Source organism: Gouania willdenowi, chromosome 21 (genome assembly GCF_900634775.1).
Source record: "Gouania willdenowi chromosome 21, fGouWil2.1, whole genome shotgun sequence".
Classification (NCBI taxonomy): domain Eukaryota; kingdom Metazoa; phylum Chordata; class Actinopteri; order Blenniiformes; family Gobiesocidae; genus Gouania; species Gouania willdenowi.
In genome coordinates this window covers 16,044,927-16,061,769 of record NC_041064.1, presented here as the reverse complement: position 1 = coordinate 16,061,769, position 16,843 = coordinate 16,044,927, and the positions used below count along the sequence as shown (strand labels likewise).

Sequence of the window (16,843 nt, the reverse complement as noted above, 5' to 3'; positions counted from 1 at the left end):
CATCAAGATGGATACCGGAAGTCGTCTCCCAACAGATGGTGCACGAGCGCCCCCTCACACTCTGAGGTCATAAGGTCTAGGTTTCATTTCTGAGCCGTTCAGAAGTGAAATGCAATTAAAATAAACATTTTTGAAATGACCAAATTACTCCAAAATAACAGATGCACACACTCAGGGTATTTGGAAGCCGTTGACAAATTTTCAGGTGGAGCAGGCACCGGGTCAGGGAGATATTTGCTCCACACACACACACACACACACACACACACACACACACACACACACACACACACACACACACACACACACACACACACACACACACACACACACAGAGTGAGGCGAATTCTAGTATAGACTAGTACAGTGGAAGTATGCATTCATGTGGGAGCATAAGGGGTATATTTTCGGGTCCAATTTTCCTGGTTTAATTCTACAGGACATGTGCATGACTTCATCATCACTTTTATATTTTTTTGTTTTGTGTATTTTTCTGTATTTTTGTATCTTTCTCTGTGTTTTTGTGCATTTTTTGTATAATTATTGTTTTGTTGCCATTGTAGTGTGATTCAGGAGTCATTTTGTGTATTTTTTTGTGTAAATATTTAGTTTTGTGTATTTTGAGCCATTTTCATATTTTTGTTGTATTTTTCTGCAATGTATGTTTTTTGAAGTCATCATTATGTGTATTTTTTTATTTTTTATCTTTCTGTTGTCTTTTTGTGATTTTTTTATAATTATTGTTTTTTGTTGCCATTGTAGTGTGATTCTGGAGTAATTTTGTGTATTTTTGTTTGGGTTTCTTGTGTAGTTTTGTGCATTTCTGTTGTCATTTTAGTGTATTTTTTTGTATAAGTATTTAGTTTAGTGTATTTTGAAGTCATTTTCATATTTTTGTTGTCGTCTGGTGTATTTTTCTGTAATATATGTTTTTTTCGCTCTCACACACGTGCTGCAGAGAAATGTCCCTTGCTTTTTGATTAGATTTGCTTGCAAAATATTCAATCTACAGTGTACCGATGATTTTATAATTATTTTCTGTTTATTGAAGTTTCCTGACAGGCATCAGTGGACTCTTGACATGAGTTTGGGGTTCTATTAAAGGTTGATATGACCATTAAGAAGCACGTGTCCCTGTAGCCTGGCATCGCTCATACTGGGGTGATTCAGGTCTGAATGTAGCTTGTGTGACGAGCAGAAGGACAGGGAGGGGTCGGCCTGGCAGCCTGTGAGAGGCTTACATTAATGCATGCTGGCAGAGTGGGCTTTTTCCATCAAACCCTCAAGTGCACCCACTGCACGCACACACACACACATTGTACAACACAGCTGAACATCATTTCTTTGTCACAAATAGCTTCATGCTGTTATTGTTCCAGTGCTAAATCCATCCTGAGGAGCAGCACAATGGAAACCTCAGCGCAGCATTTAGTCTGAGGAAGACTTTACGTCTTTGGGAATTAGCAACAGTTTTTTTTTTTTCCATCCATTTAAAAAGATTGACTGAGGCCTAAAGTGATGCTGGTTGCTCCACTGGATTTACTTTAAGTCAACTTTTAAGAGAAGATTAACCTCTGCGAGATGCACAGGGAGCAAATGTTTTCTGTCTGCATCAATGTATCTTTGTATGGAAAGAGGTTTTCAAGTCATGAGGTCACGGCTATAAAGAAGTTTGTCATGGGATTCCCGCTACTCAGCGTTCTTTTACACACGCACATTACACATTTTATCAGATCCACGGTAGTAGACAAAGATAATCCAGCTATTTAAATCAATTTAGATCAGAGCAATAACGATAAGTGTGTTTTCAAGATTTAGTCTTTACTGGAAATATTTGGTCTGTTTGTTTTCTTACTGGGAGTGGGTTGCCATGTTGGATTGGCACACCAAGGCCGTAAACTTACTGCTTATGTGTCAGGTCGGTATGGTTTGTACAGTAGAAGTTGAAATGTGTTAAATCATGTTTACTGAGACTAAAGTAAATGTAAAAAAGTGTTAAAATAGTTTTATCAAGAAATGAATGTACTTTTTATTTTTATTTTTTATATAAATGAACACCAATCCATTCAGCACAAGTTCCACCACCATGTTGTAACTCTTCTACAAACAAACAGTGAAGTACACTTTCCAATTAAAATATTTAAAGATGCATTTTTCTTTCTGTTTAACACAGTTCTCAAATTGTGGGCTGCGGCACCCTGGTGGGCCGTGAAGATACTGCACGAGGGCTTAGATAGTTTTATGCATTAACGAGTGTTAGGTTTCAATGTCAAAAGTTTTATTTAAAATACAGTAATAAAACTAATAGGAAAGCATTAATAAATTGTGTTTTTATATGTGATTGCCTAATTTATTTTGACATGTTTTCAAATAGTTTCGGCTGAAAAGAAAATGCTTCCATTGTTGAAGTGGGATATGTTGTATTACAATCATCATTTCAGCGTTGTTGTTCCTGTATTAGGATGAATATGAACCTCCTCACAGAACTACAACCCTTCCAATGATGTACGTGAACTGAAGAAAGAAGCACTACTAGACGTTCCTACAGTATAATGTGGTGAACTGTGTGATGGATGTTCTGACTGAAACTTTTACAGTGCAAAGATAAGAAGGGAAAACGTAGAGAAAAGCTTAAAATAGAGCAGGATGAGCTATTTTAACTTATCTGTGACTTTTTGCACCCCAAACTAATCTATTCATTGTGAGTTTTCCGTGAGAGCAGAGACGGAACAGATGAACAAATCTGTCAATTGAACATCACAACAAACACTTGATCTGTGCTTATATACTGTATTTATAGTCCACTTATTACAAAGTTATGTAAAAGTGAATACCATCAGCTGATGATACATTGCTGTCATAATTCCATATCATAATGAGCTTCAAATGGCAAACTTTGGACAAATAAACATCAATTTTTTCCCTCTAAATCTGCCCAATAGCTGCAAATTTTGCTTTGATTTTATTTGAGTACTGGTTTAAGTTTTACTCATAGCATGATTTGTGCTGTGAGTAAATATTACAAGGAAACATTTATGATAAAAGATCATGTAATTCAGTTCCACAAACCTTTTCATTTAATGCCATGTACTTAAGTAGAGTTTTCGGTATTTGTGATAATTCATGTGCATAGATTTAAAGAATTACCAGCCAATAATGGAAAATGCACTTTTTATGTTTCAATTAATGTGACAATTTAACAAAGTTGTGATGCAAATGTTTGATTTGTATTTCCTAAAACCTGCATACATGCAATCACTACTAATCACAAGCCAAATGTAAAAAATCTGCTCTGTAATTATATATCAAATATAACTGCTCTCAGTCCATGGGATTGTTGGATTGCAAACTTTTGGAAAAAGTTGCAGCACTCTGGAAGTTTACTCTCAGCGGAATTGCCATTGATCCCAGAAAACAATTCCACTTCCCCTTCTGTTGCCGGAGAAAGCTTCCCAGCAGAAAATAGAGCACCAGGGATGTGAGAAGAAAGGGGGAGTGGGAAGAGGAAGAGGAGGAGATGGAGGAGGAGGAGGAGGAGGAGGAGGAGGAGGAGAGAGTAGGTAGGTCTGAGGGGGGAAACACTCTCCTGTGATCCCCCTGATCTTTGTGTGTGTGTGTGTGTGTGTGTGTGTGTGTGTGTGTGTGTGTGTGTGTGTGTGTGTGTGTGCGCCCTCTGTGGACTAACAGCTCAGCGTTGGGACAACACAACCTTTGGATGCCACCAAACAACGTCAAACTCAGCTGATGTTCACCAAGAGAAGAATATTTTTTTTTCTCTTCATCTTTAGCTGCACGCACCAATTCAAGATTTACCCCTTCATCAGCAAATTTGAGGAGTCTTCATGTGAGCGAAAGAAGTTCCTCACAATAGCAGATCAACAGGTAAGCAGAGGTAGAAACACATGCAGCTGTTATTTAGGTGTAAGATAGAATATTTGGTACCAAATGTAAAAACTCGTTCACTTTTTCATAGCTGACATAATGTAAAACGGCATGTTCTATATCAATGTTAAAATGTGTACACAACTACATCTAAATGTGAATGTTAAATAAAAATGTTAAATTAAAATCTAAATGTTAAATCTAAATGTTAAATGTAAATGTTATTTTAAATCTATATGTTAAATTAAAATCTAAATGTTAAATGTTAAATGTTAAATGTAAATGTTAAATGTAAATGTTAAATTTAAATCTAAATTTAAATCTAAATCTAAATCTAAATTTTAAATGTAAATGTTAAATCTAAATGTTAAATGTAAATGTTTATTTTAAATGTAAATGTTTATTTTAAATGTAAATGTAAATGTAAAAGTTAAATTTAAATCCAAATCTTAAATTGGTCATCAAGCGTAAAGCTAAATGTTTAGAAATTATACAAAGTGGGTAGATCAGTGCCAGTCAGTCACGCTTTGCATAATTTCTAAAAATGTAGCTTTATACTTGGTGACCAATTTAACATTTAGATTTAGATTTAGATTTAACATTTAGATTTATCTTTGTGTACACATGTTTAACAATGATGTAGAACATGCTGTTTTACATGAATTTCTGTCTCAAATGAAAGAAACATGAGCTAAACGTGAGGAGAGTGAGCTAAATGTTCAAAATGTGTCGGCTATGAAACAGTGACCGAGTTTTCACATTCGGCACCCCATGATGGGAAGCATGAGCACATGCAGAGAGTTGAATCTCTGAGGGATGGTGATGGTGTGGAGGCCACATGCAGTGTGTTTGTGTTCCCGTCCATTGTGTCAGGTAGAGCTGTCATCCTCACTCTCACTCCTTTCATCTTGCTCTCTGTCTTTTTCACATAAGTCTCTGGGTTCGACAAATTAGTTCAAGCACAGTGCTATTATTACCGAATGTCTAAACACTTTAGCAGGTGGTAAAGGTTGTCACCAATGAACTCCACTGTTTTTCATCAACACGGATATTAACACAATTATATGTATTATGTATAGAATTTTCTGTAAAATAAATAAAAACATAAACTTGTACAGAGAACTTCAATTTGTAGTTAAGCTTTATCAGCTGAGGTAGGAATCATTATGAGTTATAGTCACTTTTGGCATACATTAAGTCCACATCATAAAAATGTTTAAGCTTTTTCTTCATTTTTGTTAATATTAAGCAGTGATACACATACAAACAAATGTAAACCATTTAAAACAGATTGACAAATGACAATGTGACACTAATTCCTTATTAAAGCTTTTTCGGCTTGGTAAAGAGTTGAAATGTTTTATGATTTAAAAAAATATATATATTTATATTTATCTTTGTCTTAATCATTATAAAAAAAGAATATTTTGAGGATAACTTGGAAAATGAAAAAAAAATATCAAGATTAAAGTTAAAATTGTTCATCAAAAGAACATGACATGATATCATAAATTAAACTAAAAGCAAAGCTTTTAGCAACTGTATAAACACCTACTTTTAATATAATCAACCAATAATTTTCACCATAAATTTACCTGATAGGGCACAAACCTATATTATTAAAAAATAAACAGATAAAAAGTATTAATAAGTGAAGATAATTGAAATCCACAAGTAAATGAATAAATCCCCTACAAAACTTAAAAAACTACAAATTAAAAATAATTCTGGTGACTAAAAATAAACTCAAAACTAATTTTCATTAAAAGATTCAAACTAAATTCAATATTTGATGTCAAAATTATCACTGCTGATGAATTATGCATTGATAGAGATCAACAAAAAGGCACCTAACTAAAAACTGAGGTTATGTAGAACAAACAATTAGCACTTTGGCAAAAAAAAAAAAAAAAAAAAAACTTTAAAGATTTTAAATGCATATAATACATATTTTTCTCCTGTATTTCATTGTTTTTGTGTGCACAGCTCAGCGGGAGCCCTCCTGAATTTCATTGTACCTTTACAGGGCAATGACAATAAACGGCAACTCTACTCTATGTCCAGTATTCTTGTTAGCCCACATTATTAGCCAATATTTACCTTCAATTTCTGATTAAGGTCTCTTAAAAAAGTGTGTGTAGAAAATAGACAGAAAAGACAAATACAAAAAAAGCCATTTAACCTGTCACTATTGTATAATCAGGAGTGTGTCAGTCCAGTTTATTCTCTATGCCCAGGACTTCCAGTATAATACCATTAGCAGTTAAACCATAGATTTAATATCTGGTGAGATGATCAGAGCCAAACAGCCATGTATGGTATAGTAAGCATATCAAGCTTCAGGGCTAATACTGTAGAACTGATACATAGAAACACACGTCCACACAGGGCAGCAACAGGAGACTCCCAGTGAGGGATGTATTGCACCAATCAACCATCATCACCATATCATCCCATCATCGCCACACCCTTCTTCAGCTAAAATTACACACACTCATCTTGATTTTAATCCCTGAGAATCCTCATGTGAATCATATACACATCTCCCCTGCAGCGTTGGAGCCAAGCAGCTGTTAGAGTACGTTTAGCCACATGCTCCAAATATACCCCCTGAACTTTGACGCAGCCATGTCTAATAAAACAGTCATCTTTCCCGCTTTTTATTTATCTCTGTAGACTTGTTAATTAACTTCAGTCACTCAGAGAGTAAAAGTTCTCATCATCGCTGAGCTGAGAATGTGTGGCATCCACGAGGCAGTTGTTGACGTCTATTTTCATGTATGATTGATTACTGTAAAGTGAAAAATCTATTCTGAACTGAATATAAAATACTGTAGCTTATTGCATAAGCTACAGTATTTTAATATATGTTGTTAGTCCTGCTAACCGCGGTTAATTTTGACAAGAATTTCTAATTTAATTTTAGTGTTAGTCACTCACCAGAGACTGAATTTTGTTAAAGTCACATTTTTGTCTTTTGGTTTAGTTCAGTTTTACAAAAAACAATGTCTATGGCCTGTTAGACAAAGTGCAATGCATCATTATGTTTCTCAAAAGTTCTTGTTTATTTAACCAAATGACGTCCAACCTGCAAAAATAAAGCTTGAGAGTTTATGTTTGAGTTTGAATAATGAATTGGTTAAAAAACAAAAAAAAAAGTAGTTCAATCAATCAATCAATCTTTATTTGTATAGCGCCAAATCATAACCAATGGTATCTCAAGGCACTTTACAGTAGAGCAGTCTTAAGGACGGACTCTTCATTTTATGGATACACACATATGCATATATACGTATATACACATACATATGTATCCCACACCCAACATGAATTCATCATGGCGGCAAGGAAAACCTTCTGTTAAGCAGCAGGAACCTTGTGTGGATCCCATTCCTATGATGAACAGCCATCCACGTTATGCTGTGTTGGGTGTGTGCAGAGAAAAGGGTGGAGACAGAGCCGCTGAGTCTCTGTAACTCCACACTGAGGATCCCACGGACCTGCAAGACAATAGCCAGAAGGAGTACAGGAGCAAACACACAAGGGAAGAAGCAGACATAGAGGGAGTGTTTGAAAGAGGAATGGGACCCTCTCCGGTCCCTCTCTAACCTAAATGACCTCTCTCTTAACGCCCTCTCCAACCTCTCTCCAACCGAGCATGCCAGACCCCCCCACCGGCAGTCTATGCCTATTGCATCTTAATTATGAGCTATGAGCTGGTACCTAACTAAAAGCTTTACCAAAGAGGAATGTTTTGAGCCTAACCTTAAAGGTAGAGAGGGTGTCTGCCCCCCGAACCGTGGTTGGTAGATGGTTCCAGAGAAGTGGGGCCTGATAACTGAAAGCTGTTCCTCCTATACTACTTTTAGAGATGAATGGAACAACGAGTAGTCCAGCATTTTGAGAGCGTAGTGTTCTGGGGGGATTGTATGGCACTACAAGCTCCTTGAGATAGACTGGTGCCTGTCCATTTAGGGCTTTATAAGTGAGAAGAAGAATCTTGAATTCTATTCTATATTTTATGGGAAGCCAATGCAGAGAGGCTAATACAGGAGTAATGTGATCTCTTCTCCTAGTTTTAGTCAGTACACGTGCTGCAGCATTTTGAACCAGCTGAAGTGTCTTAAGCGACTTGCTCGGGCAGCCTGCTAAAAGAGAATTACAATAATCCAGTCTAGAGGTAACAAAAGCATGGACTAGTTGAGGACGATTGTGATCCAGATTTTCCACCTGACCAGCGTCATCTTCTACACCAAGTTTTTAATTCAATTCAATTTAATTCAACTTTATATAGCGCAAATGACAACAATAGTCGTGTCTTCAGTTCTGTGTCCGTACTTCTTAAATATACATTCTCATCACAAATTAGTCATGGAATAAAGTGTCGTAGAAAACAGTTTTCTTTAAGTGAAAAAATTAACACTGCTGCTATTCCCAAACACAGAGATTCGCAACTGGTGGGTTGGGACCCAAACGTGGGTCACGAACCTGTACCGGGTGGGTCACGGACAGCTGGTCAAAAATAAATAAATACTTAACGCCTCTCATGGTGGATTTGTCTTTTATTTTGAAATGAACTTCTTTTGACAGGCGTGCTGTGAAATGAATGTTGCGCAGAAAAATAAATAGATTTATGTTTTTAAAAAAAATTATAAATGTATTTTTTTAACAGCTATTTTTTTGAAAAAAGTGGGCCACAATTTAATGACGGTCGCTAAATGTGGGTCCCATGGTGAGACCAGTTGAGAACCCCTGCCCAAATAGGTATAGGGGAAATAAAAGATGCCTGCCAGCCTAAGATCTAAAGCTTGGCTCACAGAAGTTTAGGGAACATTTAAAACACTAGAACGCATTAAAACGAGAAGAAACATGTAACTTCAGAAAGTTACCAATATAAATAACCCACAAGACTGCTTTAAGTTATGATGCATGAAAGATGGAGTCATGCTTCAACTAAATGTTCTAATTCTATCATTGTGAGCAGAATAGACAAAGTAGCTCAGTTCAATTTAATTTTATGCTTCTTACTGAACTCATAGTTTAATTTCAGCAACATCCAGCATCACTAACTAAGACTATAATGGACCAAACTGCTAAGATACTGTATATCCTCCTTTCTTCTGTTTTCTTTACGCTTCGTTCCTTTCTGAGGGTGTATGTTGGTAGTAAATAGATCCCATATCTACAACATAAGTGATAAAGGCAAATACAAAGCCTTTACAGTTGTGAACACAGACATTAATGCTCTGATAAAATCAACAGCATTATCTAATCTCACCCAGACGTTGGGAAGCGGCCTCACATTGGTGACTATGAACCATCAGGCCAAATTTGGCTTCACTTCCATTCAGCGTGAGTCTTTGCAGCCAAAGTAGGCCATCTCTCCTACAATCTGAATATTTCTTAAAGAAGTGAACAAGAGCCCCTTCAGTTTGTTTTAATTTATAGTGAAACCGCTACATTAGTCCATCAGGTAGAGCGGTGACCGTGAGTGAGTGAGATCTTATCGCTGATTTCCATCTCCTGCAAAGCCTCAACACACACCGTAGCATAATTGCACTTGAACACAGCACTGTACATCGTTTTATCCACTTCTGGTGACAGTCTAAACATCCCCCATCACAGCGTAACAGAGCCTAGATAATGTATATTTCACTTTCTATTTGCCTTTGTGTTTCTGAGGACAGTGAAGATCAGTGTGTCCTGGTCCTCAAAAAGGATCCAGAGTGTGTCAAACAAGGCTTAGTGGGAATGATTAAAACATCCATGTTTCACGCTGTGGTTCACGGCCTATGGATACACTGCAGGTTTTTGTTAAACCACGGGAATGTGAAGATTACAGGAAGCAAGAGTCAAGTTTTGAAATCTATCACTTGGACAGAAAATATAATCCTACATATTGATGATAATAATGTTAACAAAACAAACATGACATTAGCAACTATGAGTTTGTCTTTGTAGGGTTAATTTAATTGTTGATTTAAATTATGATTTAAAATATGTAATCTGTTTCTCGTTTGAATTTGTGCTACTTGTCCTGATTCTTGTGTTTTCCAGGGTATTTTTGAGGAGATTTCAGTATAGCATTAACAAGTATGGAGGTACAGATTTGTGTCTTTATTATTCAATCAAAAAAATTGCTTCATTGCAAGCATATATTTGACACTCAATTTTTTATTTTATGTTATTTTATTTTTTAGTGTAAGATTTCAACGCCGTAGGGAACCTTTATTGCTCTCAGCCGATGTGATATGATTATTATTATTATTATTGTTTTATAACTCTTTTTATTGAACGCAGTTTTTTTAGGTTTTTTTTTTTTTTTGTTTTTTTAAACAATTTTTGTCTTCAATTGAATTTATTTTTATTTTGATTGAAGTGAGTTATTATTTAATTGAGGTCATCTTTTGTGTATTTGGGCCATAGTATGGGTAGGACATTTGTGTATTTATTATCAATTCAAAACAAATTTTCTTCAATCAAAAATTATAATTTTAATTTAAAAAAAAAAAAAAAAAATCCTTCAAATGCAAAACATTTTGGGTAAGAAAAAAGCTGTTCAAATGCGATTTTTTTTAGGGTGACAAAAATTAGAATATTATTTGATTGAAAGATTTTATTTTGATTATAGAGAAGGATTTTGGGTCAGCAAAAGCAAAACATTTTTTTTTAAAAATGTATTTTATAAAGGAATATTAATAAAATCGACATAATCTTCCTTCATCAAAGAGACTGTTGAGTTACAAAAATGGAAACTATGAAAAAGTTTGTTGTGCCACATGCGTGACTTGAGGCTGATGCCTAACCCACAGCTGTGTGGCTGCTTTCCAGTCGTGCTCAGTGTCAGCTCATACAGCTGAGTCGTGCCTGAGTCGACTTTGGAGAACTAAAGTCACGTCCTCTTATCCATCCAAAGTTCATAATCTGTCAGCCTGCAACAGTTATAATCTATCCAACATCTTGGAGCAATGATACCAGAAGATAGAGGACACTCATGAGATGAAATATAAAAAAATGTAATTAAACATAATAATATAACATTGCACTTTTTGTGCGTTTTAAGGGTATGACACGTCAAACATGGATACAGCACAACATATAATTCACTCACAAATTAAAATACCCTATTTTATCTCCATAAACATACCAAACAGTTGTGTTGGTTTATATAGAGACTGACCTAAAGGTTTAGCAAAGACCTCAATGTGGGACAGTAAATCCCTGCTCATTACCAGCAGCTCAGATATGATGAACAGCTCGGCTCCGACTCTCTTTCTTTGTGTCCTTCAGACATTACATGGAAGGAAAGTGTTTCCTTCCATAGCAGGAAGAGTTAGTCAAGGGGTGAAGAGAGGGAGAGACTCAGAGGCTTTTACCAAGAACAAAAAAATCAAGTTCCTCTTTGTAAAAACGGGGGAAAATCTTTCAATCTCACAACCACTCCTCTGATACAACCGTCATCAGGCAATTAGCACACGCACTGAAACGGAGTTTTCAGCATCAGTTTGAGGAATTTGTTTTAATATCCAACTGGAAGTCTTTGAAATTTAAAGTTATTATTCACTTTTTTTTGTGTTTTTGAATTTTTGAAGCCTCTAGATAAAGTTACTGGTCATTTTTTTGTAAGTAAAAGTGCCTTAAAGTGGTATTTGTTTACCGTAAAGAGTTATTACTGAGTCGTACTGGTAATACTGGACATCCTCTTCCACTCAATGGAACGGCAACCAATGATATTCCTAACATTGTCAAAGTCATAGAATATGAATTTTACTCATAATCATAATTATGATTGTATGAATTTTAATCAACCACAGAAAACTGACTGTATGAAGTAAAAAAAAAAGAATAAGAATTTTACCCTTGAGTAAATCCATTATAAACATTGTGAACCCAGTTGAGTCGCCCCAATGCACCCTAAAACTGTAGTCAATCAAGGCAGTTTAGCTATATTTCTTCAACAACGTAGACACTTCACTTCCTGTGTTTGGGTTTGGAATCCAGAAAAAACAAAAAAAGAAAAAAAAAAAAAAATAAATCCCACAAACACAGCAGAACCACTCCCACTCCATTAAAACTAACAAACATGTTTTTAAATGGTGGGAGTTAAACCAGAATACAAGGAGAAAATCCACACAAGCATGGGTGCATAGTGAGAAACAAAGAAGGCAGTGAAAATATACATTTAAATGCATTGATGATCAATTCACAGTTGAATTGCAGTCCCTAATTGTAAAGGAATCAAATTGTGGGGTGCTTAAAGATTCCCATTCCTACTGTATTGTGTAAATCAGTTCATCTGTCTTACTATCTCTTTATCCCGAGACAAACTACAATACATTTCCATTGCGTTGGTACACATACTGTGTACTTCAACGAGAACCTGAGGGTCGGAGAGGGAGATGGACAGACCTTCTCGCTCTCATATCACAACCTGCAGTGTTAGTGTCAGTGTCAGTCAGACAATTGAAAGCTCAGCAACGTGGACTGAAATTACAATGGAAGCAACAGGAATGCATTCAAAAGAAGATGTGAAATGGTAAGAAGAAATAACAATTCAATTCTTAACTTTTCTGTTTTTTTTAATTGTAGTGATAATATAATAAATGATTTGTGTTACATCAAGGGGAATATTTCGGTCGTCATCTGAATAATATGGACGTTCTCATATCTTGGTCAAGTCATTTTAGACAGATTAGTAATTTAGATTTGGGGAAAAGTCTTCCTGCCTGTCATCAACTGTTTAACTGCAGAGCCAACGCTGGAGGACACTGTTCTAATATACATCACAGATGTCAAAGGTCACATCGTGATGGAGTTTGATGGGTATTTTTTAACCTTTCACTGATTACAGACATTTACAGCACCCATAAAGCAGTCAGCTAAGCAACCTTATAGGGTCATTTTTGAGTGGAGACCCACCAGCCTGTCACTGCTGTGTTTGGGATTCAACCAGACTCTCATTATGGAAGTGAAGAGATGAAAGCACAATCGACCTCCATGATGAAGAGATGTGAGAGATGATTTTCTCAATAGATAGTAGTATTTATTATAGGTTTACATCATCATCATCATGAAGAGGATTGTGAACAGCGTAACTGCTGCTCTGGTGTCATTAATGTGGTTTTATGGAGTTGTGCTTGAGGCAGAATGGAGAGTGTGTAACTAAGGCCAGGTCACAGCATTGAAAGGACAAAGTCCTTCAGCGATGAAATGCCACACGCTGTCAACCCACGATTCAAAAAAGGTTGACAAAGAAATGAAAACTTACACAATTTAATTTTATGTTTTGTTTCCAGCTGCCTATAAAGCCAAAGGCATTAAGAAGAGTAGATATACGTTAGTGTTATTGTGGGCATGTAGAACTAATTAAACAATGAAATTTAGTTGGCAACGAATCCTTTCAGCAGGTAAAATTACACTGAAAGCAGAGAAATACTGATATTTACAGAGATATACAGTTATATACAGAGAGAAAAGATAAATACTGAGGGTTCCTGGAATTTTTAAAGAATTACATTATTTTTTTATAATAACGATATATACTGTATATGGTTGTTGAAAAAAATTCACAAGAAGTCCCTTAGCCTATGAAAAATATTTTATTTATTAATTTATATATTTATATATATTTATTTTTTTTTCTGTTTACCCAGATTAAGTATGTTAATGTGTCCAGAGTTAAAATGAAAGAAAAGTATGGTTATTTTTCCAACTTAAATGATTTTTGTTTTGTTATCTTTCTTCTTTTTTTTGGAGAAATAGATTGTATCATATCATTAACACGAGCCCATTACCGTCCATAACAGGGGTTCTCAAATGGGGGTACACGATGGCACATGATCAAAAAGAAATTCTAGAAGAAAAAAAAATGTCTTCGGGGATGCCAGAAATTCCTGATATCAAAATTGGTCACGATCCCAAAAAAGGATGGAAACCACTGCACTAAATACTGTTTCCTTCCACTTATTCACAAAATGAGATTCTTTGAAATGTGTGTCATCACTTGTTCATTCCATCATTATGCTCTTTAGTCATTTTTGAAAAGTTTTCAAAGTAAAACACTGGAGTTGGACAAAGGGGGTACTTGGATTCAGAAATATGAGAAAGGGGATACTAGAGCCAAAAAAGTCAATAACATGGTGAACTCAGTCTGTTACCCCTCCCCTATTTGTGAATAATATGCTGTCAGCTTTATATGGTTTTCCCGTGCCTTCCAGACAACCCTTACTTTATGGGTGCTTGGTCTTCTACACGTCACTGGGTGAAAGTCCTCCAGCATTTTACACTGCAGCCATTTTTAAAACCTGTGATCCACACATGCACCATGTTACAGATGAAACCCTGAATTCTTCCCCTCGGTGACCCCGCCCTCTGTCTGTCTCAGGTGTGTGCTCCAGCTGTGAGTCGTGATGGGAGACTGGAGTCTCCTTGGAAATTTCCTCGAGGAGGTCCAGGAACACTCCACCTCCATTGGGAAGGTGTGGCTCACCATCCTCTTCATCTTTCGTATCCTGGTGCTGGGCACGGCTGCTGAGTCCTCGTGGGGCGATGAGCAGAGCGACTTCCTGTGTGACACGCAGCAGCCCGGCTGCACCAACGTGTGCTACGACAGCGCCTTCCCCATCGCACACATCCGCTACTGGGTGCTGCAGATAGTGTTTGTGTCCACGCCGTCGCTCATCTACATGGGCCACGCTATGCACATAGTGCGAAGGGAGGAGAAGAGACGGAGGATGGAGCAGGAGGAGAAGGAGGAGGGACGGGAGGATGAGGGAGACATGGAGGAGGAGAAGAAGTACCTCCAGCAGAAGGAGAACAGGGGAGAAACTGTGCCTGAAGGAGGAGGCCGAGTGCGGTTAAAAGGAGCTCTGCTGCAGACCTACATCCTTAGCATCGTGATCCGGACAGTGATGGAGGTGACGTTTGTCGTAGTGCAGTATCTGATCTATGGGGTGTTCCTCAATTCCATGTACCTGTGTAAATCCTGGCCCTGCCCCAACCCTGTCAACTGCTACATGTCTAGACCTACAGAGAAGAACGTCTTCATTGTCTTCATGCTGGTGGTGGCTGGCGTGTCCCTGTTGCTGTCTGTGCTGGAGCTTTACCACCTGGGATGGAAGAGCCTGAGAAGGTGTGTGAGAAACAAGGTGATGCAGAGGAACCAGCACAGAGCAGTGACCGTGGCTGTGACCGTGGCCTTAGAGGCAAACGGCTCCTCAAGAACGTCCACTTCCTGCACTCCTCCCCCCGACTTCAACCAGTGCCTGTCAGCTCCCTGCTCCATTAACCCAATAACCACCGTAGCCTCCCATCCCTTCAACACCAGGATGGCGCTACAGCAGAACTCTGCCAACATGGCAGCCGAGAGGCACCACAGCTGTGACAACCTGGAGGACGAGGAGGACTTCCTCAGAATGAGATACGATCAGGCACCTGTGGAGCTACCGAACAAATGCACGCCGCTGCCTATGCTGCAGTCAAGCTGCTCGAGAGACAAACGACGCTTTAGCAAGACAAGCGGGACAAGCAGCCGGGTGCGCCATGATGACCTGGCAGTATAGAAACTCAAAGAAGAGAAAGACTTTTAGAACCAAACAAGAAGACACAAATATCAGCTTATGAAGCACAAACAACAATTTAAGACTTTCTTTGACTGAAGAAGAACATGAACACAGACTATGCAGTCATGGAAACTTAGCATTAATAGTAACACGTTCTGGGAGTGAGTGATGAAAACTTAGGGTATCAGGTATAAAATCTGTAGATTATACATTTAGTAGTTTATACAAAGGAACCAGAAAGAGATGGAAAGATGAAGAGGTAGACTTTGACCGTGTCAAGTTCATCATTTGTCTGACGTCATGCTGTATACATGAGGATTCTTAGCCTGAGCCTCTGTGCGTTGACCTTAAAAGGAGGTGTGGACATTTGCTTTCAGCCAAAAGTGATTCCAACGTATTAGGAAGGTTACGGTATAAAGCACATGATGCAGTAGGGGTGTGCATTGCCATGAATCTCATTATAAGATACAATTCACAATTTGCATGATACGATATATTTCCATACTAAACAATGTGATATACATCACGATATGTCGAGATATCAATAATTAGAAATTTTACCATGCGATAACAATGTTTCAAGCACCTATCTCAAAAACAAGCGTGTGTTTATCAAACTGTGAAATTACATTTTTCAAAAAAAGTTAAACCTTTGCTTGTACAACAGATTCTGATTCTGTTAAGTCATTGAATCTTAAAAAAAAAAAAAATTAATAAATGACCACATTTATCTATAAAAGTGTCCAGTATGTGCAATCAACCTCCAAGCTGAAATGCATTAAGGGGTGGTTCACTGGCGCCTAGTGACCAGGCATTTAAATGCTATGCATATGTTAACGCAATTAAGTAGATTTTTTGTTTAAAAAAAATATGATTTAAAAAAAAAAAAAAGAAATTGGGCATTTTTTGGATTGATACTCTAATTATACAGTGAAATATTGCGATAAATCGCCAAATCAATATTTTTTGTCCTCATGATGCAGGGAGTGTTACCCTGGTTTCCACTACGGTTTCTTCCCTTTTTACAGATGGTGTTGCTGCAGAAAAATGTTACAATATACGCCTAAGGATTTATTCATCCCACAAAAACCAAAATAAAACTAACCACAGATTTTTCCATGACTGAATAGCCAGCTTTGTTTTCAATAGATAAATAAAAATCTATTGAATCAAATAGGAACTGTGAATCTGCAATAACTTGAGGTAAAGTGCCTTTATGTGAAATATGAAAAACATATTACACAAAATTCACTTTTCAAACTTGAATTGTATGAGCATAAAAGCCATAAATAAACATATTGGGACCTTTTTATTGAAATGAAGAGAGAATGAGTGAAGATTTACTTTGAAAGTTGATAAATTATGGATGCTGTAATGAGCAATTTTAGCCAATAGGTGGC

The 16,843-nt window shown here is 37.0% G+C and overlaps 1 protein-coding gene across 1 annotated transcript; it reads left to right on the top strand.

The window, feature by feature from the left end:
- The first annotated feature begins 3,602 nt into the window (after window positions 1-3,602).
- Window positions 3,603-16,837, top strand: gja5a (gap junction protein, alpha 5a). The gene is made up of 2 exons (XM_028435961.1): window positions 3,603-3,882; window positions 14,267-16,837. Exon 2 carries the CDS (start codon window positions 14,292-14,294, stop codon window positions 15,441-15,443), a length of 1,152 nt encoding a protein of 383 aa, XP_028291762.1. The 5' UTR covers window positions 3,603-3,882; window positions 14,267-14,291; the 3' UTR covers window positions 15,444-16,837.
- Window positions 16,838-16,843: the final 6 nt, after the last annotated feature.

What these genes read in the sequence shown, in the direction of transcription:
- gja5a (XM_028435961.1), top strand. Translation starts at nt 14,292, where the DNA reads ATGGGAGACTGGAGTCTCCTTGGAAATTTCCTCGAGGAGGTCCAGGAA.